Genomic DNA, 25,233 nt, shown 5'->3' with positions numbered 1-25,233 from the left:
AAGGCATTTTTTGACGGTCGCGTACACTACTTTGAACTAGTGTGCGCTATTTAATTTTTTTTCCTTTTCCGTTTTTTTTGTTTTTTTTTTTTTTTTTAATACCTCGACCGATAATATCGCAACATCTATTGTACTTCACTTCTTAGAGATTTAATGGATTAGAATTGAACTTAAGGTCGCTTCCCCGTTTAAGTGACCTCTCGTTTCTCTGTGCCTTCGCGTGGGGGGCAAGAAGGGACACGGATATAGGAGAACGGAGTGGTTTCTTCCTTTCTTATCACGTTTTTTTTTATATATATTATATGTATTATATATAGAAGCTTAAGCGCGGTGAGGCTGGAACTCTCTGGAACTTGTATATCTACGTAAGGGATAGTGTGATAAGTTTTATTCGAGTTTCGTCGATGTTGTGACAGAATGTGCAAGTCGCTAGGCAATCTTGATAAGAGTCATTGCCCTCATATCAACTAATCGACTCTGTATGAATCAATTTTCTTCTCAAACTAAATGGAATCCACACAATATGTTTCCTAGATGCTTTGAGAAGAAATTGAATAGACAGAGGGCCCGAATGAACGCTTGTTCGATTTATTTTCGCATGGTTTCGCGATGCACGTCATCAGGAACCGGAAATCAATGATTACCAACGCTTTATTTTCTCTTGTGCTACCCGATGTATAATGTGTATGTTTATTTGGCGTGTATTCCAATGTAATCCAAGTAGTTCGATTTTAATTCACATCGTTGCGATTACGTACTAGAAGTCTCCCACGTTTCTCGAGAGAATTTATTTTTTTCCACGCGACCACGCGCATTCCTGTCGTCGGCTTTATCGTTCTAGGTTGACACTTTTAGTTCGTTCCTTTCCAAAATGGCATACTGACACATTTATATCTCAGGGTTGGTCGAACGAACCAACGATGTTCGATCTAGGCGATGATATAGGACAACGGATTAATAGGCGAAGTTAAATCCGTAGCGTAATCGAGAAATATTGCCATCTTTAAGCCATGTAATATTTAATTCGAAAAAAGTATGTTTTGTAAATTAAGAGATTTAAAGATACGTGTACTATACATATTATATTAAGAAAGCAATAGACAGAGTTTAATGTTGGAAGTTTTATGGACCAAGTTTGATAAGAATCATGAGACTAAGGGGAATGATAGTTGAAGTTAGCGATATGCAAACTCTTGACAGATTTAAATTGGTTCAGTGATTATGTTTCAGGTGGTATTTCAATTTAAAAGCCATTAAGGGTTAAATATGGACATTATATCGCCCCTTATTTTCTGGAGGATGTCATGTTAATAGCGTGAAACTGTTTTACCTTCGCGATACCCGAGCGGTAAATCAGTCCTTGTGGACATCTTTATGGATCCTGTTATCGCGATTCCCCTTCCGAGTGGAAATAACATAGAATAAAATTTAAGAGTCAATTTCGTCAATTTACGTGCTATGACTTTTCCCCCTTCTTTCTGGACCTTGAACGATCGTAAAACGAGAAGAAATCGAGACCGTCCTAAAAAAGTGTGTACCGTCCTCGTGCAGTCTCCAAAATGTGTAATTAAATTTTCGAAAACTTGAGGAATATGAATCCATCGAGGGGTGTGTAATTAGAGCGAGCAATAGAACGTATGAGAATAAAATGTGTCAGCCCCGTTTTAGCGTCTTACTTCGTTTTGACCTATTAGAGGGGGACAGTTTTTGAGATTGTGTGTCTTGTTAATATTGTATCGCCCCTTATTGAAACCTGATTTCAGTTTTCTAATTAGTACTAGAGTGGAAGAATGCATGTCTGTGCGTATGAGAGAGGGATAGTACACGTGTGTGGACAATTCGAAAAAAAGATTCACTTTAATTCAGAATTTACATACCACTTGGCCAAAGGTACGAAACTAGGTCTCGATAGAGGTTGGAATTACACAGTCATACAACACACTGTTTTTGAATAATGCTTCCATTTGGACAACGTTATTTCATCAACTTCGAATCTGACGCGGACTTAAAACTGCCGCCTATCAAACTGCGCATGCGCGCTGTGCACAGTGTTTTCATGGCGCGCGCACTCCGCCATTTTTGAATTGATTAAATCGTGAGTTCACGTATCTGATTTAAACAACCTGTTATTACAGAATGTTGACTAGTTATTTAATATAGAGGTTTAGTATACGTCTTGTACTTTTGGCCGATGTCGATATTATTGGAAATCGAATTTATTTTAGATAAGTATTTAACTTATTCCTATTACTATTGTATTATTGATCGCCACTTCGAAGGCGCAACAGGTCTTCCTTGTAACACGACCGATTTTTCAAAAATAAAGAAAATTCCAACGAAAGAACTGTCTATTTTATATCGTCATACCCGGTTTTATTAGAAAAATGTTATTAAATGGTTCAGATCGGACACATACGTAAAACTCGTCCTATTAGATGACAAGAGGACTTAAGAAGAAATGAACGAATTCGATTAGGTAAATAGTATATAAACATTTGCATACTACAAGGTGGTCCACTATTGTCAACTATTGCCATTTGAATACATCTGAAACTATGAACATTGGACAAAATTGCTTTAATTAAAGATCAAGCAAATATCTTTTCGACTTTACCAAATTTGAAAGAAAGAATAGCCACCGAACCACCGATTTTATAACAGTTTGTAGCCTAAATGAACTAATCGCAACCCAACAATTAAAACCTAATTATTATTAACTCTAACAGTTAATAAATGTAACAATGATCACGTAACATTAAAGTGGTCTATAAACTCTCAAAGAGTTGCACATTGTTTTTCATTAACTCCAACAGTCCAACATCCAACAGAATTTCTCATTCAGGAATTTACCAACCACTGTAGTTATTAACAAATTGTTGAATAAATTAATCCTTTATTACTAATATCTCTGAACTTGTGCCCAGTGTTTCAGCTAAAATTCAGTTCTAAGATTACGGGGACGAATTGTATAAACCGTCAGTCTTATAATAACACAAGCATACACTTGTTAACAATTATAATACAGCGGATTCCCTTCGAATACTGATCTCAAGATGAAAGATCCATTCTACACTCATTTTCTATTGAGCAGAGTAACTTCTTGCGAAACGAAAAAGAACCAAAACACTCTGTGTCGTTTTAATTTATTAATAAATACTTTGTCATTCTATTTATAATTGAAAACTATACAGAACGCCCAGTTCCTCGTCACAGATTCAATAAAATTACAATCTTTAAGATCTCCTCATACCGAACCCCCCAAAGAAATGGACCAGTCTAGGAATCTTCTTTTTTTCGAATCTATTTGTAAAGAAAAAGTCCCATAACTGCATCGTTAAATTAAATTATTATATTACACTATTAAATTAACACATTGGCTGTCTTGCCTATGTGACAGTATCTGACACCACATAGGCAAGGCATGAATGTATCATCAGACCTCTGATAACGTTAGGCAGTCAACATGTTAAGGGCTACCACTTAACGTAGTAAAAAATGGCAGTAAGTAACGAACATGACTATTGCATTGCATCGACTGCACCACATTGATGCAACAAAGTCGATTACATATACGTGAAACGGACGGTCAATGGAAGTAGATGAATCTCTTTCGTCTTCACGAACCCAGATCATCTACCAGATATATCTTCACCTTTACGAAAATTCTCATAAATAATATTATACAAAAAGAATAAAATACCTCTTTCAACGTTTTGCAGGATGTCGAGATTTCAAAAGTGTTGCAGAACACCGTTCCTGAAAACAGAGAACAGAAAATGAGAATTCTTTGGAAACCACTTTGCAGAAAATTCTGAAAACGTTGAAAGAAGAAAAATCTTCTTGATCCTTTGACTTCTCGCCAAGTCGATTAAATCTATAAGGATGACTCTTGCGCACCAATACTTCTGACAGTAAGTCTTCCTATACAAAATACGACCAGTAATACACTTAGCTACTCCCAGAAATGTTAATACTGAAATCACTCGGCAGAAACTTCTTTCCAGAGTCCATCCTAATCCCTAAAAACCCCACTCACAAGAAGTCTCTAGTTCTGCGGCGTATTGTCGTCGTCCTGTTGATCACTGGTCTCAGCTGCGGATGGTATCGTCGCAAGAAGCCTGACAGCCAGTCTCCCAGGCGATCCAGGTGGTTCAGGTTCCTGAATCGCCAGCTGGCGAGTCAGCCTTGGCTTCGACCTTGCTGGCCTGGGCGTATTTCTCGCTGTGATCTCCAAGGACGCGCTGGATCTCGAGATCCTCCAGGTGCTGGTGCTAGCAGTAGTGGCAGAACCTGAGGAGTCGTTCCTCGAGGAGCTGAGGTTCGAGTCCTGAGATGGTTTCCTGGTGATGAGCCAGGAGGAGGCCCTTCTTTTTGGGTCCAGTAGCCTCAAAGGGATCCCACAGTGATGGGTCTGTCTCCACGAGTCAGATCTCGACGAAGAAAAGTTCTCGCTGGAGGAAACAGAAGAGGCTCTCTTGTGCTGCTTCTGCTGGATCTCCGCTATCTGATAAGCGTACTGATCGCTGCGCGCGTGTCGAGGCCTCGTGTCTTTGGCACAGGGCCACAGTATTCTGGTGCCCCATCTTCGGTACCCAGAATACTGGCCAGTTTCAAGGAGCCTCGAGTTGCACGCGCAAGGAGTCTGGTTGTCCCTGGAGGACCTGTCTACCAGGCTGTTCGTGTTCACAGGTGTCTGTCTGTTACTGAAATTTGAACTGTGCCTACACCTGCCGATTCCCCTTGTCACTCTCGATTCCTCGATCGCCTTGCAAATCAACACGCAATCCTTCTTGAACTGTTTGGTCAGTATAGCGTAGAGGAACGGATTGCAACAGGAGTTCAGCGGGAGTACGAACACAGCGAACACTTTTGCCTGCTCTAGGGATACCAGCTGCAGTCCAAAGGTGGCAGTCAAAGAGAAGAATGCAATAGGAGACCAACAAAGGAAGTCAGTGAACACTAGGAGGGCCATTCGCTTGGCTATTCGAGAGTCATTAGAGTTCCAGGCTTGGGAGCCTCTGATAGCGCAGTACATCTTCAAGTAACATCCCATGAGTATCAGAAACGCGACGCCGTTAATTAACATAAGGAAGATGACGTATGCCAGGGCAGCGTTTCCATTTGTCTCGAATGGAAGGCAGATGGCGAATTTTCTGTAGTCTGAGATACCGACCAGCGGCAGGGTAGCCATCGACAGAGCGAAACACCAGCCCACTGTCATTATATATCCAGCGTGTTTCAACGATAGACGTTTGTTCAGGTGCATCGCGTGTGTTATCGCGTAGTTTCGCTCCAGCGTGATCACAGCCAGCGTGTACACGCTCAGTTCGGAACTGAGAACGCCCAGGAAGCCAGCTAGCTGGCATCCTGCTGAGGTTTGCCAGGGGATCGCGTACATTCGGAATTCTCCGAGCGTCGAGGCGTCCACTACTGCCAGGAGACCTGGAAGATTGTATAACGTTAGATAAAGTTCATGGGACAGTCGTTGCGCTTTGAGACAGTGTTGGAGAATTTGCATAAAAGCACTCCCTGGGGGAGGGACAGGTTGAGAGTGAGGTATTTTTGTCACTGACCTAGATAAATGCCCATGAAAAAGTCCGCCGCGGCTAAATTACAGACGAGAAATCGGGGGACGTCCATCTTGCTCCTGGAGAATATTAATACGAAGACGACGGTGCCGTTGCCGAGCATAGCTAATAGAAAGACCACCCAGACGCCGCAGCGTAAAGTCCACCAGTCGAATAGGTCTTGGCAGGGTAGAAAAGGACCTGTCGATAAATGCATTTTAATTGCATACCTATTGTATTAAGTAAAGGAGAAAATTCTGTTTTGCTCTTATTTTGGTACATAGAATCACTTCTACAAGTTTCTGACGTCTGTTCTGAAACATCCTCTACAGAGTGACATTAAAATAAATGGTCCCATTTTGATAGAAAACGCAGAATTTTCGAATCTGTGTTTCTGCGACCTTTTCCCATGCCCAGAAGAGTACAATGCTCCATCCAACGTGGGACCACTTATATTATATCATCCTGTATATGACTATAATTTTGTCAGTCAGCTATTGTATTTAGTTGATGAAAACTATTAAATCATTTTATATAAGAAATAGAAAAATGGGATACGTACCAGGTTGAGGTAGGCACTGAACGTGAGAAGGCAGTGTTTGTGCTGGCACCGTAGCTCGGCTATTCTGCTCTTCAAAATAATCCTCAACATATGAGGGCAGGTTACCAGGGTACGTAATATCTGAACCAAAGTTAGCCCAAAGTTCATTTATATGCGAGCCGAACTTGTCGGTCATGTTATCTAAAAAACGTCATCACTTCAGTGCTGCAAAGTTTTTCTTGTTTTTTCTGTTTTTTTTTTTCTTGATGAAGATTGAGAAATAGATCAGGTGATATGTTTCGCGTGATTCGCATGAGATTGTGTGTGGGAGGGTTTGCGTGTCTCATGCTTTGCAGCATTTAAGTGTCGAGCGACTCGTAAAACGAAGCTAAAAGAAGCAACAACTAAGACGACTCTACACGCAATAAAATAATTCAGCCTACAAAAAACACTGCTAACTAAGATACATCGTCGATCTTTGATCAAATAATTTATAATGAAAGGAAGGCGATCAAGATGCTATCGTAATCATCGAAACCAGCTGGCCAAGTATTTCTTTTCTAAGCATGAATGATTATAATACGAGTTAGGGAGGTAGATGATTTGTGTAATAGTTTAGCAGTGGCTATTAGACAGAAAAAAAAGTCTCAAATTATATTAACTTCAAGAAATTCGGAAAAATTTCATGAGTTCCCAGAAAAAAATTTGTCAGATGAATTACTTACTGAGGTGTGGCCAAATATCAGAAAAACTCGAATTCCACAGACTCATATCGAACTCGTTGTCAGTGGGAAATAAGATGGACTCTTGAACAGAGGACTTTGTCACAGGATCCTCCACTTCGATAGACAGGAACGAGCAACAATGATAAGCATACGAGAGAACCATCGTTTGCACTCGTGGAAATCGCTCTGGCGATGGGAACTCCCTTAGTGCTGGGTTATTGAACGTCTTCAGATGCAACAGACCCGAGAGTCCCAAGGTGGGCAAAGCTGGGAACACGTTGTTTCCCAGATTTCTAAAAACAGCAAACAATTCCTACATTTTTTAAAGTATTGTACACTTTAACTATGACCTAATTTTAGGTATCCTAAAATAATATTCAATCTAATTTTAATTAAGAGGGAACTTTTTTTCTGTTGGTCAAAAAACTTATAAAATCAATTTTTTATCAATAGAAAAAAAATTCCTCCTCTAATCGCAACTTTGTGAACCCCACTACTCACAGATTCTCTAAGTGTTTGGTCTCCTTGAACGCATCGGGATGTATATACTCGATATAATTGCTCTCTAGGTCTCTGAAACATCGAACCATCTTTTTCAAGACGATAGCGTTGAGCTATATTCGTGGGAACAGTTACAAGCGACGACACTTACAACACCTGTAGCCTCGGCAAGCCATTGAACGCGTCGCTGGGGATTAGTCGTAGCTTGTTGTTCGATAAAAGGAGATCGTGTAACATGCCTAGGCCTTTGAATGGCTCGTCCAGCAAAGTAGAAATCTGATTACTGGCTAGATCCCTGAAAAAAATATGTTTGAGGTCAGTACAGTGTCTAATCAAGATTAATCCAAGATTAATTCTAGGTCTCAAGGTCGCTCCAAGATTAGATAAAAAGAAACAATTCTGAGTTAACTTACAGAACACGCAGCTCACTGCAATTCCGCAAATTTGGTATTTCTGTCAGAAAATTTGACTTCACGTCGCTGAAAAAAGAGAAGCATTTTATATTTTATAGCACAGACTGTTTAAAAATGCATTGAGAACAGATTGGTGTAATTGTTTCCATTTTATACAGACACTTACAGACTTTTTAATTTCGGGCACTGCTGGCACAGATCCCCGGGAACCTCTGTCAATTGGGCACGATCTAATCTTAATAACTCTAACGATCGTGTCCCATTTAAGTTCGGAAATATCCGTAGTTCCTTCAGATTTGAGAGGATTCTGTGAGATCCAAAATCGTGTGAATAGAATAATTTTAGGAGCTTCTTAAATTTAGATTGATCGTTTTCTAAATTGTACTTACAGCTTACGGAGCTTTCGGAGGTGCTGAAAGGTATTTCCATGTATCTGTTTGATGGGGTTCCCTCGTAGGTCGAGTGACAGGAGATTAGTGACTTGCTGGAAAACATACTCCTCCAGTGTTTCTATCCGATTGTTCGACAGAGACCTACGGAAATCGGACGGAACATAAACGAATACGATTTTCTTGGTTTCTGTGACTGTGGTGAAAAAGCAGAACAAAAGAGGGAGAAATTTTGTGCGTCGAACGACATTGATCTTTTTAGTTACGATTAAATTTAATTTAGAAACTGATATCTCATATTAAAAGAAAGAAAAATGAGATGTGAGATTAGAAGAACAGTTTTTAGTTTAATGACCATCGCCACTCCGTTTTCAAAACGATTCCAAAGTTCATTTAAAGTAAATTTATGTCATAAAATAAAGCCCATGTTTCTTTCAATTAACTTTTAAAGAACGCGGAGTGGTGTGGTCGGCGATTTCACGTGGAAAATCGAAAAAAAAAATAAACGACTCAATATCTGTACGAAATTATTTTCAATGATAAATTATTCTGTCGCATCGAGATAAAATGTCGATGTCGAGCAGTTTCGAGACGAGCGAGGGAACGGTTCGAGTTATTGTGGAAAGTGTGGTTTCATAGAATGTAAAAAAAAGTTGTCAAATTACATTTTACTGAATCGATGCACACTTACAGGTCTTCAAGGCCAGAGAGCTTTACGATCGCGACGGGTATATTTGTTAAATAATTGTCATCGAGCTCCCTACAAAGCAGACAGAGAAATTACAAAACTTTAACAATCGCGGTTACACCGCGGGATCCCTTCTTTTTATTTTTTGTTTCAACGGTTTCGCTGATCTCCGTTTCGATCGAGCAACAAGGACCGTTTTAACGAGTTACCGCGATCGAGAAGCGTCTTAAACATTTTGCAACGAACTGTGTGCGATTAGGGACGGACACTCACAATACACGAAGACTCGTCAAGTTCGCGAAAGCATCGTCGGCGATCGTGTGCAAACGATTTCGTCGGAGTAATCTGGAAAAAAAGAAAACGGGAGTAGAAGAACTTGTTTTTGTACGGTCAGCTCATTTGGTTCTGGCTCGAGAGCATGCATATAAGCACAGAGAGACAAGAAGACTCTTTTCCAATTAAAAAATTTTCAAATATTCATATATTCACATTTCTAAATATTTAATTTTTCAAAGTGTTAACTTTTTCTCCGTCTCTATACATATACATGTCGCTTGAGAATCAAATAAGGTGTCCGTAGATTAAGGACGTGTTGAATATTCAATGAGAATTATAAATGCAATTCAGACGCTGATAATTAAGTACTATGTTCGCCTACAGGAGATTAATTAGTAACAAATTTAATCGAGGGAGTTCGTCGATTAAGAGCATCACAAAAACTTCATCAAGTTATTGCATTATTATGCAATCGATTTCCGTACTTACAGCACCTCAAGATTGGGAATTCGATGGAAGACACGAACCGGAATGTCTGTAATGTTGTTGCTCGTTAGGTCTCTGCAACATTCCAAAACAGAAAATGCTAATGTGAAATCAACAATTTTATCGAAACGGGTGATTCAAAGTAGAATAAGTCGTGAATGTAAACCACGTCAGACATATTAATTTTAGTCAGACTATATTCTAAGAGGGTCGTATATCTCTAAGATAGTACTCTCTGAATGTTCTTCTAGAACAGTTAAGTTTTCCTATTTTCAATCATAAAATTCAGGGAAGATAACACAGTAAAGAGTAACAGGGGCAAGCGACTTTAAAGTAGCGTCGAGGTGGTCCCTCCCAAAAAAGAAGAAGGGAAAAAGGAAAACAGTGGAAACTCATAAACCCGGAAATTTATTATCTGCTGGTCGTCACGGTCCACATTTTCAAGTGTGAAGCGTCATTAAGCGTCCCCTGACGAGCCTTCCTTCCTTGCAGCTCGCGGAGACATCAAGTAGATGAGGACAGTTTACGACAGACTAACTCTACTTCGGTACTCTTCGCGTTCAGCGCACACAGTGGCCAGAAATTATGAGTATCCTAATACAGATAATTAACAAATACTGAGTACTACCTTTGAGACGCTTTGCCGACCTCAGATACAATTTATGAGGAGAGGAAACATGATATAACTTTGTCGCAAATATTATTGGTACTTCTGAAGCCTCTCGTAAGGGGCAACGAAGGACACAGGAGTTCCAAGTGGATCCATTAAACATGGACCAGAGTTGGAAACTTCGAACTGGTACAAGTGACTATGCGGTTGGGTTACAGAAGGATTTTAAGAAAATGAATGATTGTTTAAAGTTAAGGAATGTTTTCTGCTGGAATGTTTTATCCAAGTTAACAATCATTCGCTAAGGCTTTCGTCTCCCTAAAAGGAATATAAGAGTCTCTTCCCTGAAGCCATCAACAGCCGAGATGAGACAGCAGGATAACTGAACGTTATGGCGTGGGTGGCCAAGTAGGACGCTGAGGAATAGTCTTTGGGTCCTTGGGAGTGACCTCCCAAGGTCATCGTCTATCGACCCAAACTTTGACGCGTCCACTCGTCAACAACCACCATGAGGCTAGCCCCTCTGCATTTTTAACATAAATTATGCCAAAACTTCGCCTCGCGATTGCTCAGCAAGTATTCATAGCTCCTCCCAGAATATTCCCTATAGCCGATTATGGATTCTCTCTACGTCCTCCAGACGGATACACTCGAACAATCCCACCCATTCTATATCCGTCGTATTCAAGTGGTCGCGTACTTGGTGTCGGCGAATTTATGTGGCCGTTAAGGGGTAAACGGCGTGTAATTGATACTATAACCACCATGATGCACCGTCATCTGGAAAATCACTTAGAAGTGTTGGGGAGCCAGTGAGCTGCTTTTAAAAATCACTCGTTAAAGAATTCTTCGAATCCCTTGGTATAAGGCACATTGATGCTAGGATATGCATTGGTGGTAGATTAACACTAGGATATCCGTTCTAAATGGTCTCTGAATTGTCTGGATTCTCTGGATTCTCCGAATCCTCCCTGAATTCTTTCTAAGTGGTCTCTGAATTTCCTGAATTCCCTATTTAATGTGACATATCTATGACTCTGAAGCAAAACGAAGATTAAAAAATAGGATTTCTATTTTTGATAGCTTCAGATTGAATTACAGGACCTAGATATAAATTCGTAATAAAGTATTAAGATTTACAGGCTCTGGCTGTCAATATCCCGAAAGTAGTAAGATCAAAGAAGTATGAATGATAAGTACGTATCTCAACCCTTCCAGCTGAGTTCTCTGAACCATCGAATTCGTTGCCCTCGAAGGTGAGATCGATATCTCTAACCAAGAGATGGAACATCCTGGTCTCAATGGATAATCCAGACGATTCAAGGAATTTTCATTATTCAATAGACGCCACCGAAAAATTCCATTGTTCTATGTGGTCTCAGTACACCCTGCACACATTTCTACACATTGATCGAGCCAGCTTACGCACGCGCACCCCTCGAATCTTGTTCAACTTATGGAAGAGAGCAAGTACTTTTTAATATCGCAGTTGATCCTTCGATCTTAATCCCTCCGCAAGTTTACACCACATGTGGTTGAATACCACCCGCGCGGAGAAATTAAATGGCATCAGAATTCAACGAAATAAGGATACAGGACATCAACTCTGCTTGGAGGATTCGCAGCTTTCCTGTGATTTATGGGCAGCTCGGCAAAAACGCGGGGGAAATGAATCAAACCGGTCGACAGGCCAAAATTGACTTCCATTTCAATATATTCACGCTGTCTTCGTGTTTACTGGCTACGTCAGCTGTGATGTAGGAGTAGATTAACTTTAGGGAGTTTTTGAATTTTTATCATGTAACTTTGTACCCCCTCCTAAATCTCCAAATTTTGGGAAAGTAAACTATACACTATAGACATATTCTTTCGGTAAGAGAAGCTGTCACAGTCACCTGAAGTCAAATAGAACTATCTCTGCATGTAGCTAGATTCTAGAATTATGCTATACGAGAATTTCTTATTAAGTCAGAGTACAGTGTCGACAATTTTCTATGGTAATTAAAAGTTACCGAATCGGTTGCATCGAGGATCCAGTTTGCCCCGGCGAATCATAACCGCGGAACGGTAATATTACAAGCAGCAATATTTATTGCCGCGCGGGACAGGACGAAATATTGCGCTCGGTCGCGGGGAACCTCTCGCCGCTTCGTAATCCGGACGACGGCCGCTTTAATGGCTCGGTTCGAGGCCAAGTGTGTCCTAGAAAACGTTGCGTGAGCAAACGCGGCCGCCACCTCGTCCGAGTCAGCCTCAACCTGGGAAAGTAATTCGCTCGTCTAGACACGCCAAGATTTTCACTTTCGTATCGGTTCACCACCTGTCGACTCCCTTTTCTTAAAGGCGTCTCCGATTATTTTTATCGAGGCGAGTCGGCTCGCGTGTGGGAGCCCTTCCTGCTCGAGGTTGAACCTCGAGCTGGGTCAGGGGTTGGTTGTTCCCAGATGAAGGCGCGACCTTTACTCACGGTAGGAGATCGTGGGGCGGCTGTAACTTGTAGCCTATGATTATGCTAATAGGTTGCTGCGACCACTTGCTAATCGCTGCTAATCATTATGGATTGTTACCGCCCATTAATAATACGCTATCGACGACAGCGATACCACTCTGTTCCGTTCTAATTCGGGTCTGAGTAATCGGTGTACCTACGGGGGTAGATAGGATTGATACATAGATACGTGAGATTCTCAAATATTCAAACCCTCAAGTGTGGGAAAGACCTATTATCTATTTCGACTTCTAAATCCCAAATCTAGGTACAAAAATCACTTCTAGTTTTAGTCTTAAACTAATATTAAAGAGAAAAACATCTAGCAGAACCAGAGCCCCGATATCTCCCACACTCTCGATTGAACTCTGGAACCCCTGAGTATTCTCAGCAGCATCGTTTGCCATCCCCTATCTGAAGGCTTCTAGAATAACAATTTCCACAGCGAAACGACACCTGAAACTATCGCGTACGAGCCCTCCACAGTGCTATCCACGGCTCGATGACGAGTATCCTCGATCGATCGAATTTGTCGGGATCGACGACTTTGTCGGCCGTATCTGGGCATCGGTTAAATCGGTGCAGAACCGCGGGACACGTTCAACCGGTTACGAGGGCGTCGATACGCCCACGGGGACGCGAAAGACGGGTCGTAAAAACGAGGAAACGGGACGAGGGCCATCGGGCGACGAGTGTTTGCGTTCGCAAGGGTACAGGGCCATCGTTATTCCGCTCGTAGTCCCGCTACTTTCCATCATGGCTTCTATCCCCGCGACGTCGTTTTCATCGTTTACTGCCTGCCACCCCTTTGCAACCCCTTTTTGCGAAATAATACAGTTTCCTGTCGCGCGATTCGAGATAAAGGCCAATGGTCTCTTGGAGAAAGGATCTCTAATTGCAAATCGATCGCTGATGGACCAGATACCTTATTCATGGGATGACTTCGGATTTTAATCCACTGACTGCTATTCAAATTCCTCGATGTCTATAATACTAGTTCTAGTACCTACTAATTGCTAGAATATAGTAAGGTCCAGGTAATTGAGTAATCTAGGATCTATATAATTGGGTCCATCGCCCTTAATTACTCAGATCTACATTTCTAGTTATCAGTGATCATCAATAGGAGTTGAATAGTGAAGTTCTAGTAATGGATGATATTCAGAGCATTTTTAACGCTCTTCGGTTTATCTTAAATGAATAAAAAAAGGGGGACGTGCTTAGAGAACGCGTCTGGGAGTTTGAAGATAAAGTGTAGGTGATCCCATCGATTTCGTTCTCCCTCTAGAGATAAAAATCCAGTGGAAATCCCGTCCCTTGTTTATGGCTCGCCGTTTTTCACGGACTCGCGACGGAAACTTCGTACGCGACGTAAAAACTTCTCCTCGTGTGAGGACAGTCGCGCCGCGAGCCACTTTTATCTATTCAGATTGACTCCGTGACGGGAATCGGCGAAACAAACACCCGTCGTTTCGTTCTACTTCCTACTTTTTTCGGAGTGGAAGAAGGAAATATCAAACGAGCGGACGATAACGAAAAAGGGGACACTTCAAGGGACCATTCAATTGGAACACTTGAACGTGGCATGTATTATTATTCGAGCTACTTACTAGATGCCAAACTGATCAACTCCATAAAACAAGAAGCAGTGAAGACTCTACTAACTTAGTTCTCACAGTAGAATATTGCTAATTAAGAGTGGTTAACGTAGTTCACATCGTGAACTAGCCAATTTAAAAGAAAATTGGTCCTATAATTTTCTATTCTTCTAAATATTTATCACTACATTTTATACGACTGAAAAGAATATAGAATTCTATTCTCTCAACATGGCACTACATTCTCTTTCATTTTCACCTAACACTCCATTCTTTTCCATTAATTGAAGAAGCGAACGCGTGGGAAGAGGAATACAATTTTACCTGACCTCCACGAAACTCAACAATCCCATGTTACTCACCGGATATCCACGAGAACAGGGCCTTATTCTCCTTTCGCGTAAGCACATTGAATCGCTGTTCGATATTCCAGTCACGATCACCGCTGGCATCCAGCGTCACTTTGTTGCTGCCCGAGAAAGTTTCGCTGGGAACTTTAAATAAGCCCGGACATATCGTGGGTACGGGAGTACACTCCCTTTCCCCTTTCTCCTCGAATGCCCCTTCTTATCAAACACCCGTGCATCGCTGTCTCTTTCGATTTCGTTGACACTTGCTCCCCAGTCGTAACTGGCGGGAAATAAAATTGGAGGATATAAAAGCAAATTCTCTGGAAAATTGATTTAATTTTGCTTGAACCAAAGTTTAAGGACTTTTATTTCCTAAGAGGGAACTCCTTTTAGAGGTCTCTCGAGATTTTATTTAGATATCTACAGTAGGTTTGAAATTATGTATTTATTTATGGAGGTTCTGGTATATATGGGGATTTGTTAGACAAATTTTAAAGTCCCTGAAAAATGGAAACTTCTGAATTCAGATATACTAAATTATTCGACACGTTTCAAAGTTATTGCCCAAGAAGAGAGGATTGCTTTTCTTAATACTTCCTGGAAACTCATCCCCGAGTGTTCGAGCGTCGTGCAATGAATGGCAAATCGTGCCAGGGTATCGCGAATTCAGGAATTTTTTTCATGCCATCCCTTTCTTCCCTCCTTCTACCCTCCCACAAGGGGGATGAAACGTCTGGCGTTATCAGGGGTTAGTGTCGCGTTAAAATTCCGCTTTCGAGCGACGCGTAGATACGGCGAAGGAAACGGGGAGTATATGTCTGTTCCGAACACCATCCCCTCGCCGAAATGGCCTCGAAATGCTTAAGGTTTTCTCGCGAGCGTCAGCTTCAATTTCGAGCAACGTCCGACTCGTGATATTCAGTTTCGAGACGCGAAACTTCTTATCTAGCGTGTTCCACGAGTCACCGAGCACTGAGTTCCTTATCGAGTGGTATCGAGATCAATCCCTAGCATCCCTTAGCTGATCACAAATGGACAGATTTGGTGATCATTTAAGGAGATCAGTGTACATTTATCAAGACTGTCCTTAGCGGCTGATGAAAGCTTTCTAAGTATGAAAGTGACTCGAATGTTATGGCCTTAGTAAATAAAGAGAGCTATACTCCTTGAACTCAAGGCTGGGACATTGGTCACCAATGTGTTAATGGGAATCTGAATTGAAAAAGTTTCTCATTTTCTTTTTCTCTAGATAAGGTTCAAAGAATCGTTCAGTGGTCGTGCGTTCATCTTCACCGTAGGCTTGGAACTTTTAATTGCAGCCAACTTTCACGAGAACAAGCGCGAAGGTCGAGAGTTTACGTCGATTCACACTGCGAGTGAATCTTGTGCAACTTTTCGGGTCAACAAGCCTGCGCTCGTTTGGCTAAAGTTGCACTCGAGTGCTATGTGAGGAGGTGCAGTTGACGCTCGTTTCCGAATAAAAAAAGAAACTTTCTTTTTTCAATAGCTCTTCCCTTAATGAGCATTCCTGACTACTTAGTGACGTAATCGAGGAGCTTATAAGGGACGCGATAATTGGATCCAGGGAATTAAGCACGAATGAAATATTTTTTAATCGACGTTCCCTTAGAACTACGATGGGGAGCTGTTCTAATAAAAATGTTATTGTGGTTTAAACGAGCTGGGTAGTTATCGTGCCTCTAAAGCACGGATCGCGTGGCGTGTAATTACTGGAGAACATCATGGCCAGGGTCGATAAGTTCCCTTAAAGCGTGCTCCCTTGTTACGAAGTTAATCGTCAATAAAGGATTTGCGGGAACATTATTTATTTCCTATGTATCTATTTAGCTAATAATCTCAATTTTAGCTCTTAGAACCTACAACTATCCAAAATCGTAAATTCAAATAACTAGACCAATCTGAACATGCTTTTAGTCTACATCTATATGTCTAAACTCTACTATTAGTCATAAAATGCAAGGAATGCCACATTTCAAGTGTAAAATGGCCTAAGCGCGTCACAGAGCCGCGATCAGAGCCATTCGACCGACACACAGATCCAAAACGATCTCGTTTCGAGCGTGTCCTCCGCGCGTCGTGTTGCTCCGAGGAAAGTGATGTATCCGGTACAGATGTGACACGAATATTTCCGGATTAGCGTGTGTCTCGATCGCCAGACCCCGTCGACATTCTTTCGATTTTGTCGCGATGCTCTCGTTGCTCCCCTATCCCTCCCCCTTCTACCCCTTGTCCATCTTATTCGCGAAGAATTCAGCGAGGTGCAGCGTTGGTTCGTTTCGCGATTTGCCTGCGTCCAGGAGTTTCCTACGACCCATATTGCGATTCGTCACGCAGATGGAATCTGGAGCAGATTCCTCTGTCACTCGAAACTGACTTCAGGTATCTACCTGCTTTAATTGGTGATTTATTGTATCACTTGTGTGATAAGTGATTGAGAGTATACCATGAGGTATGCCTGAGTGAAGGGTTGGAGATTTCCAGAGGGTAAATTAGAGAGGTCGATGTACTAGGATGAGGTGTCCTGTAATCGACACTGACACAGTTATTGACACTTTCTGTGAATTTGAGTTAAACCTTTCGTGACTGGAGGGTTATGTATGTCCTACTTAATTTTTTTGGTGATATTGCACTCAGAATTGTATACTTATATATACTAGAGAATGTCAGGCGTGGTATGTTAAGAGCTTTTCATTGTTAATGCTATATATGTAGACCAGCCTCGAAAGCCAGATCATATCAGAGTAATAAAATAATAAAATTTCGAAATGTTCCTTTTCCGTGCAAGTAAATGAATCGAATTTGGCAACGGTCGGCGGAATCACTTTCACAATAGCGTCATGTACACGTGATCCACGTCACGAGCGTGACTCGAATGATTAATAGCTTTCTTCGATGCCCCTAGATACTCGTTTATGTAGGTCCGGGCATAGAAATAATTCTATGAGCTCTGTGTTCGACGAAACTGTACTAGTGACGCTCTAATAGCTGATAGTAGATATTCAAAAATATATTACTCAATTTCAAGATAACTTATATCGAAGAAAATCTATACGTTTTTCTAGTTACTTTTCTACGTTTTTATAATAGAAACAACCACCGAAAGTTTAGTGCTTTCAACTCCATTGATTCGAAACGCTGTTCCCTCTGCAAGGGAGGGAAATGTTGGCGCGCGGAGGGTGAGAAGAAGCACTCTGACTCGACAACTTTCTTATGAGCCTTGCCAGGGATAAAGGGAGGATCCATTGTATCAAGCAAAAATCAGGAACAAAGGAAAGCTTTCGGTAAAATACCAGGAAGCATCTTTAGCAGAAAGATCGATATCGTGTCTTTTCACACCTGAAAATATGTATCTATAGATTCTCAAGAATGTAGCTTATTTAGGTTCCATCAGGTTCCATCCAAGGTTCCTACTAAATAATAAACGAATAAAGATCTATTCTTAGTTAAAATATTCTACCCTTTCAAGTAATCACAGCTCTCCCCAATCAATCATTAAAGACACTTCCCTCACGTTGGCATTTTCGACCGCGAAACAGGAAAAAGCCAGCAAGCCATGAACTTTTCTTGTAGTTAAATAATTTATACCATCGACCCACGCGAAATTATCATCCCCATCGAACCTCGTTGGAAAACCAGGGGACCCTTTACTTTAACATGCAACCAGCAATCGTCTTACATGATTATCTCCAAAGTTCATTTGGGAAGGGAGCGATCGATGCTTAGTAGCTCTAGAGCATTCTACCAAAGACACGGTGGAGGGCGATGGTTAGGCGAAAAATCAAATCCGCGCCAAGTAGCTGCGAGAACAGAGCGGAATCGAGTTCCAAGGAAAATGTTAGGCGACGTTACATAAATTTTCCAGCGAACTGGGAAGAGGAAAAACCCGTTCCTGGCAGTCGTCCCTGTGATCAACAGTTGCTCCATTTGTTACGTAAAGACGGTTCAACATCAGCCCTTTCCACGGCCGATGGGATCTCTCCGCGTGGCGGTGGCGCGCGATTAATCTTTTGCATGGAGAAAAATAAATCACTGGTCTGGTTTAAAAACCGCCCGCGTTCTTCGCGCTGTAATAACCAAAATATTTATAGAAAACGTGGCGGCCTGGTAGCCGCTGGAGAAGAGAGTGCGCGCCACTGTAAGCTCGACCTCTTCATTCATCCTTTCGTCGAGTGAACGTAAACATTTTCTTTCGTTAATTGAGGTATTTTATGGAGGCTCGTAATAATTAAGCGTTTTTGGGGGCGATTTGAGACTAAGAATTTCTGGTGGATTGTATTTCAGTAATGACTGTTGATAATCGTGGGTAAATTAATGAACAGTGATTGTTGGGAGATCTACAGTATTGTGCTAATTAATGTGAATACAGGTTTTTTATTAAGACATTTAAGTAGATACAGTAGCAGTCATTACTTGATCAATATCCTCAATTATTCCTGACAATTATACCTATATTAATAACTCAAAAATCATGGTGTTCAGGAAAATAAGATAGTATTGCCTTTAACTCCAAAGCGTCAAATTTCAGAATTCCATCATTACTGCAGCAAATGAGCAATACTGCGAATTACAGACTCTATAAACCTATATTCTTCCTCGTGAATGTAACATAAAGTCCTCCATGAATTCTCTTAATAAGGACTCAATTACCAATTACCATTCTCTTAACCACTACTTACTATAACTTCCTCGAACGATACATGTCCAAGACCATCCAAGTCTCGCGATATCGTAATATCGCGTAAATGGACTATTTAGCCCAAAGATAAAGCTGCTCATTCCCCGATTCATGCGCCAGCCGAGAATCGATAACGACCGATAATTTCCAGCGATTCTCCGAGGTGTTCTAAGCAGAACGCGGATTAATCTCGACGTCGCTGTCAATTAATCAGCTCGATTCGCCAGCAGGAAGATAGATTACCCCCCTTGCGCTTTTCAAGTGCCCTCCACTCGGCTTTCACGCTGTCGCCTCGCGTCCTTTTCACCGTTTCCGAATCGATCTCCGAAAACGCTCGACGGGAAAGGATCCCCCAGGGAGCGACGTCACGGAGGAGACACCGCCTAGGATCTGATCGCCGTGAGATCAAGAGAATTCCGAGGGGCGTTCAGTATCTACGTAAATCCTGTTGTTTCCTTGATCCTAAATGACGTTCTATAAAATATCGAGCGTCTTCGGAAAAGAGAAGGATCAACCTCTGGGTATGTAGGTCGCGAGCGTCACCGCTTGTACGGGTTATGGCTTCATACCTTCTGCCTTTAAGAGCTGTTCCTGCGCTGTATCACGTCAGTATCACCTTCCCTTTATTCTTGGAAATATTCCTCTCAAGGCGATTCGTGACGAGGGGCATTTAGAGACTCTAGATTTATGTTTCAATAATTCGTTGATCTGAATAAATCATAGTCATAGATATCTATTACTATGAGGCAGTAACACGTGAGCCACGTTTTCTAAGAATTCTGTTTATGTGACTTGACTTGGATCGAAGGAACTTTTTAAACTTCTTAGATGAACGAGATTTAAGGGAAGGAATTACTATTTACATTATTTATGAGGTGATTCGATATAAGTAAATACTTTGAAGCTCATTTCTTCGCATAGAATCTCGGTCTTTTTACCTATACCCTCGGCTCTGAGACACTCTATACATACATCGAAACAGTCATCTCCAACATTGACGCAACTAAATTCACAGGCGCCCCTTATAAAATCGAAATTTTATTAGCGCGTTGCCATTTTCCGTATAATTATAGTTATATTTCGTCTCCGTGTTTTGGCCGCGAGCACGTTCGATGTCGTAACGACCGTTTTATTGTAATTTTAATTTACGTCGCCCCTTGTAAAAGCGTCTGTTACGCAGTTCGGTTTCCCAGTCGAAAACATCTCGAATAAAAATTGTCGAATGGTTAGGGATCGGGCCAGAAATATGGATACGAAGCGAAAATAAAAAAGAAAACGGAAATAGACTCGGTTAGTAGTATGCATCGGAGCAGGTCAGACTGTGGCGGGCACAGTGGACACGTTTCCGAGTGCAGGCCGCACGAAAAAACTACGATCGAATGTCCCGGGGAATACTTTCGGAAGGAATCCAGGCCAGAAAAAAGTCTGAATCGCTCGTCGGTCGTTTTTCCTCGGGGCTTCGCGCTGGCCCGGAAGATTCCGCGCGACCACTGTATGCAAACGTCGCTTTTTAGTCCCTGACCGTGCAGAGTTCCTTTTATCTCGCTCCAACCACTGTCTTACGATCGCCCCCGCGGTGGCGCAAGGATGTAAGCGATTGTAAGAGCGAAGGAGAAGAAGATAGAAGGTTCGAGACTCTGGGGAGCAAGGTCCTTCTAATAATTAAGGGAAGATGCATTTATGACCTTAAGACAGGTAATTTTTCGATTTGAAAATTAGTGGTGTATGGGGTGGAACTTGTTTTGCTGAGTGCAGTGTGCAAGGTGATAGGGAGATAAGTGGTTTTATTTTGGTGAAGTATTCTAGTTTTTCTAAGGATGAAAAAAGGGTCGTATAAACATTGACCTGGAAACTATTGCTTCTCCAGATATAAGTGAACAGTTTTTGTTTATTTTAGGACCTTTTACAACCATGGCGAGCAACTCTTTCTTTTCCTAATAATTGTGGAGAATGATTCTCATGACCTGTAGTAGAAGTCAGGACGAACGGAACTAGTGACACATGGACTGACATCTAGCAAGTTGCTGTGTCGAAATCCGAGAGCAATGAAAACACGAGATAGAAAGGGGGAACCGGCAGTCCAGGGAGCAAAAAGAAGAGCAAGTCACGTTCGAAAATGAGAGTATATGTGGACTGGATTTCGATTTCAACGGATTGCAAATACAGGTTCTTGAGGAAGGTCTGCGCGGGAGTCTTTTTGAAAATTCAATCGGCGATGGTTTTCTCAATCTCTGAGACTCTAAAGCTATTTGATAGAAAGAGGGGAGCATAAATTGAAGGGGAGAAAAAGTGAAGCACCTTTCTAAACCGATTTCCTTTGACACCTATTTAAAAAAAGCGCAATCCAAAGAACTACCTATAAGTAAATAATTCTTCACAGTTACCTCACTCCAAATATTCATACTACAACACTTTGAAACAATTACCTATATCTATACCCCTACAACCCTCAGGTAGCAAATGCCGGCTCACATCTAAACCCTTTTCTACTTCCATTTCTCCAAATATTCCCTTTTAATATCATGAAACAACTCACGAGTGACATAACAACTTACGCTTCTGCTGAAGAAATGAATATTAAAGTACACATAAAAAAATTGTAACACGGGTCACAATTGACCCACTACCTTCCACTCGCCTTCTCATCGGACACTCCTCCCAAAGATGAAATCTCTAAATTTAAAAGACCAAAAACTAGCGATACAATCTCCTCTACTTACAGCTTAGTAAGATTCGCAGCGGATGGAAGAGGAACAGCTTCGAGGGGCTCCAAGATAGAGAGGAATCCAGCCCCGCGACAGGTGTACTCCCTTCCGTCGGCAGTGGTGTTGCACATCTCCGCGCCAAGAGACGGCAGCTTCTCGATCCTGGGCTGCTCCTCGGCGGAGCAAATCCGGCAGAGGAACATCGCCAGGATGACAGCAGCAGCAGCAGCAGCAGCAGCGGTGCCGCGGCAGGACTGCGTGCACATGCCGGCCAGCTTCTGTAGCTTCTTTTCCTTCCACCGGAGTCGCCGCGCCCAGGACACGCGTTTCGCTTCACCTTATCGGTCGCATAGCGGGGAACGCGTCTCCTCGACGGGGACCTCCTCGAGAGTAGCGAGCGAAGGGATGTAAAGCGTGAGGAGAGCTTGCAGGAAGCTCGGGAACGCGCGCACTCGCCCTTCGTTTCGACCGGAGGAACACGTCCACGCGGCACGAGCCACTTTTACCGACTGACAGCGCGGATACGTGCGTCGCTGCGCTGATCCCTCACGCTTCGAGCCCCACTCCGACGGCGACCGCGATCGACGCCCGGAGCCAATCCACTTTCTCCGTGGATCAGACCCTAAAGATCCTGTCCTGGGAGACGGACCGTGATCGACCACCGTGATCGCATCCTGCCGTATATAGAGCTCTCGGTGATCTTGGGATGCACTTTTTGTAGTGGGATTGTTGGCCTGATGCTGGTTCAGTGGGTGGTAGAGGGAGATTGATGAGAGAGAACAGGGGAATCGGATGAATTTTCTTTAGTTTCTCGGGGAGATGTTAGTTTTGAGTTTTCGACTGGTTCGTGTGGGGTGTTGATTGTAATCGTTGAAGATTGTTTGAGTACGTGAGGGAAGATTGAAGAGTGGAGAATGTAGGATTTAAATTTGAGGATACAGAGTATACAGGATTTGTTTAGTAATTTTTTAAAGCTTTTGTTCGAGACCTTGGCTTAGATGTATATGTTCGAAGGGTAATAGCTGCATTATGTGCGTTGCAAGGTAATGCAGGGGAAGTAAGAGTAGGATGATAAGATAACGCGTGTCGAGTTATATTATTCTTATCGAATTTTAGATAATAGTAGAGGTGTACTAATTTGCTAACTAGTAGACTATTTTTTATTCAGCAAAGAAAAGATTCAGACTATGTGAGGTTTAGACGCGTTACCTTCGAGTAATAATAATAAATGATAATTAGAACGTCATGTTTTCGTCATAAATAAATGTAATTTTGAAATGACTTCAAATACCGCGAAAATCTACATACTGGGGGCGCTATTCAAAGCGCCAACGAAGAAAATTTTATAAATCCTTGAATATCAAAGCTGTCGTATTGATTATTAATTAACCTTTACTCTAGATAAGTGTTTAAAATCACTAGAATATTACAAATTAATGTAAAGTTGTAACAAATGTTTCGTGGATCATTATACACTACCACTTTCACTAATTAAACCATTTATTTTCTGCTGAACAAGATTATGAATATGTTAATAATCATAGAATCCCTAAAGACCTAAATAAATAAATTATTTTTTACAATAGTAATTGCTATTTATCATAATAAAATTGTGTATTTTTTTCTAAGAGTAATTCATTGAAAACATGATCTGTGAAGCATCGCCATCTAGTGGTTGAACCTGTAAATTGGTTTCCTTTAGAAAAGTTAAGAAAATCGTATACCTGGCGCCATCTAGCGGCGTCATTCGGAACTAAAAGTGTTCTAAACTGTACTGTTAGCGCCATCTAGCGGTGACACATAGATATAACTTTCTTGAAACAGTATAGTGGCGCCATCTGGGCGGCAGAAATTTTTTGAACTTACCCCGCGCACCCCTCGCCCTCAAGTTGAAACGTCGAGGGGGCCATAGGCGCCGCCTCAGAAAATCCATGATTCCAATAGCGTAGGCTCCTGATACATTTTAAGAAGTTGTTTATTCACAATCATTACGTTATATTTCCGCTCAAGATTATTGCACAATGTATTATTATACCTTAATAAGTGCTTTGGATGTCCTAATTGTTAATAATATTGCTAAATAAATAAGACATAACGTTATTTGTTAAATAAGTGTTTAAAGTAGTTTTTGGTTATAAATGGACAATTCCGAAGGTGGATATCGTTGCATAATTAATTATATAATACAAGCAATAATTATATATTATAAAAATGTAGGTGAATTGATAAATAAATAATTTTTTCATTTTGTATGCGTTTTAGCTGCAAGCGTTAGTTCATAGGTTTCACCGCTAGGTGGTTATAGTGTTTCGCAGTCCATATTTTCGCATTTGACCAAATCCTGTAAATATTGTTTTTTAAATAAATAAAGAATTTTCGTTGGCCGAGTGTATTACCAAATCCCTAAAAATACTACAAGATCTCATAATGCAAAAGAGTACATTAATAAACAAATTGTTCGACATTTTATAGGTTATAGCAGTATAAAATCTTGATGACATGTTATTGTAATAAACAAACAATTTTATTGTGCTGTATCATTACATAATGAATTATATAAATTTGTTGGTAATTCTGTAACGTGTGTAATAAATGAACATTTACTAATTCTCAATGTTTAGTGTTTAAACTGGTATGAACAGGTGGCTACTTTGTTATACAATACTTTTTTACATGCGAATGAAAAATATTATTACTTTACATTATTATAATAATTACTAAATGATGTATCGTGATATTAAATCATCCGGTTTATTTATTTTATCAATCGTTGGAATGCTTCAGTTTAATTCACGAGCATTTCCACGAGATGGCTGGAACATGTCCATAATTTGAATAAATGAACGCATTCTGAACAATTAATTAATACATCTCTGTAATAAAATATAATTTAGAAACCGCATTTCTTAACAAATATTGTTCACATAATCCATTAACCGCGATAAATGTAAATTAAATTCCTTATTTCCTATGCGCTTGTAGTAGAATGTCATAATTACTTCGATGTTTTTACTATCAGTTTACTAAAAGTTTTCCAAGAAATGTCAGATGATTTCAAATGTCGTATCGCAAAAGTAATTACTAATATCATTTTGAATCATAATCGTACTGCTTGAAAACACTTTGCTCCATTACACTGCAGTATTTAGGTTCGTATCACGCTATCGATTGCGATTACGATTTACTCACGCTCCACTCCG

General features: G+C 41.1%; 1 protein-coding gene and 1 long non-coding RNA gene across 3 annotated transcripts; both read right to left on the bottom strand.

The window, feature by feature from the left end:
• Window positions 1-3,888: 3,888 nt before the first annotated feature.
• Rk (G-protein coupled receptor rickets) lies at window positions 3,889-22,495 on the bottom strand. Of its 2 annotated transcripts, none has more exons than XM_076380538.1 (13): window positions 22,049-22,495; window positions 9,590-9,661; window positions 9,098-9,169; window positions 8,828-8,896; window positions 8,137-8,280; window positions 7,914-8,054; window positions 7,748-7,813; window positions 7,486-7,629; window positions 7,335-7,406; window positions 6,834-7,126; window positions 6,130-6,309; window positions 5,574-5,768; window positions 3,889-5,442 (listed from the first exon to the last, which is right to left on the bottom strand). In XM_076380538.1, exons 1-13 carry the CDS (start codon window positions 22,297-22,299, stop codon window positions 4,046-4,048), a joined length of 3,096 nt encoding a protein of 1,031 aa, XP_076236653.1. In that variant the 5' UTR covers window positions 22,300-22,495; the 3' UTR covers window positions 3,889-4,045. The 2 variants fall into 2 exon arrangements, with proteins under 2 accessions (XP_076236653.1, XP_076236661.1); XM_076380546.1 differs by having other exon boundaries at window positions 6,130-6,249.
• A 1,855-nt stretch (window positions 22,496-24,350) lies between these two features.
• LOC143180068 (uncharacterized) lies at window positions 24,351-25,157 on the bottom strand. Its single transcript, XR_013002074.1, has 2 exons — window positions 25,033-25,157; window positions 24,351-24,906 (listed from the first exon to the last, which is right to left on the bottom strand). It is a non-coding gene; the product is annotated as an uncharacterized LOC143180068 (long non-coding RNA).
• Window positions 25,158-25,233: the final 76 nt, after the last annotated feature.

Source organism: Calliopsis andreniformis, chromosome 1 (assembly GCF_051401765.1).
Source record: "Calliopsis andreniformis isolate RMS-2024a chromosome 1, iyCalAndr_principal, whole genome shotgun sequence".
NCBI lineage: Eukaryota > Metazoa > Arthropoda > Insecta > Hymenoptera > Andrenidae > Calliopsis > Calliopsis andreniformis.
This window is presented reverse-complemented; position numbering and strand designations above follow the sequence as displayed.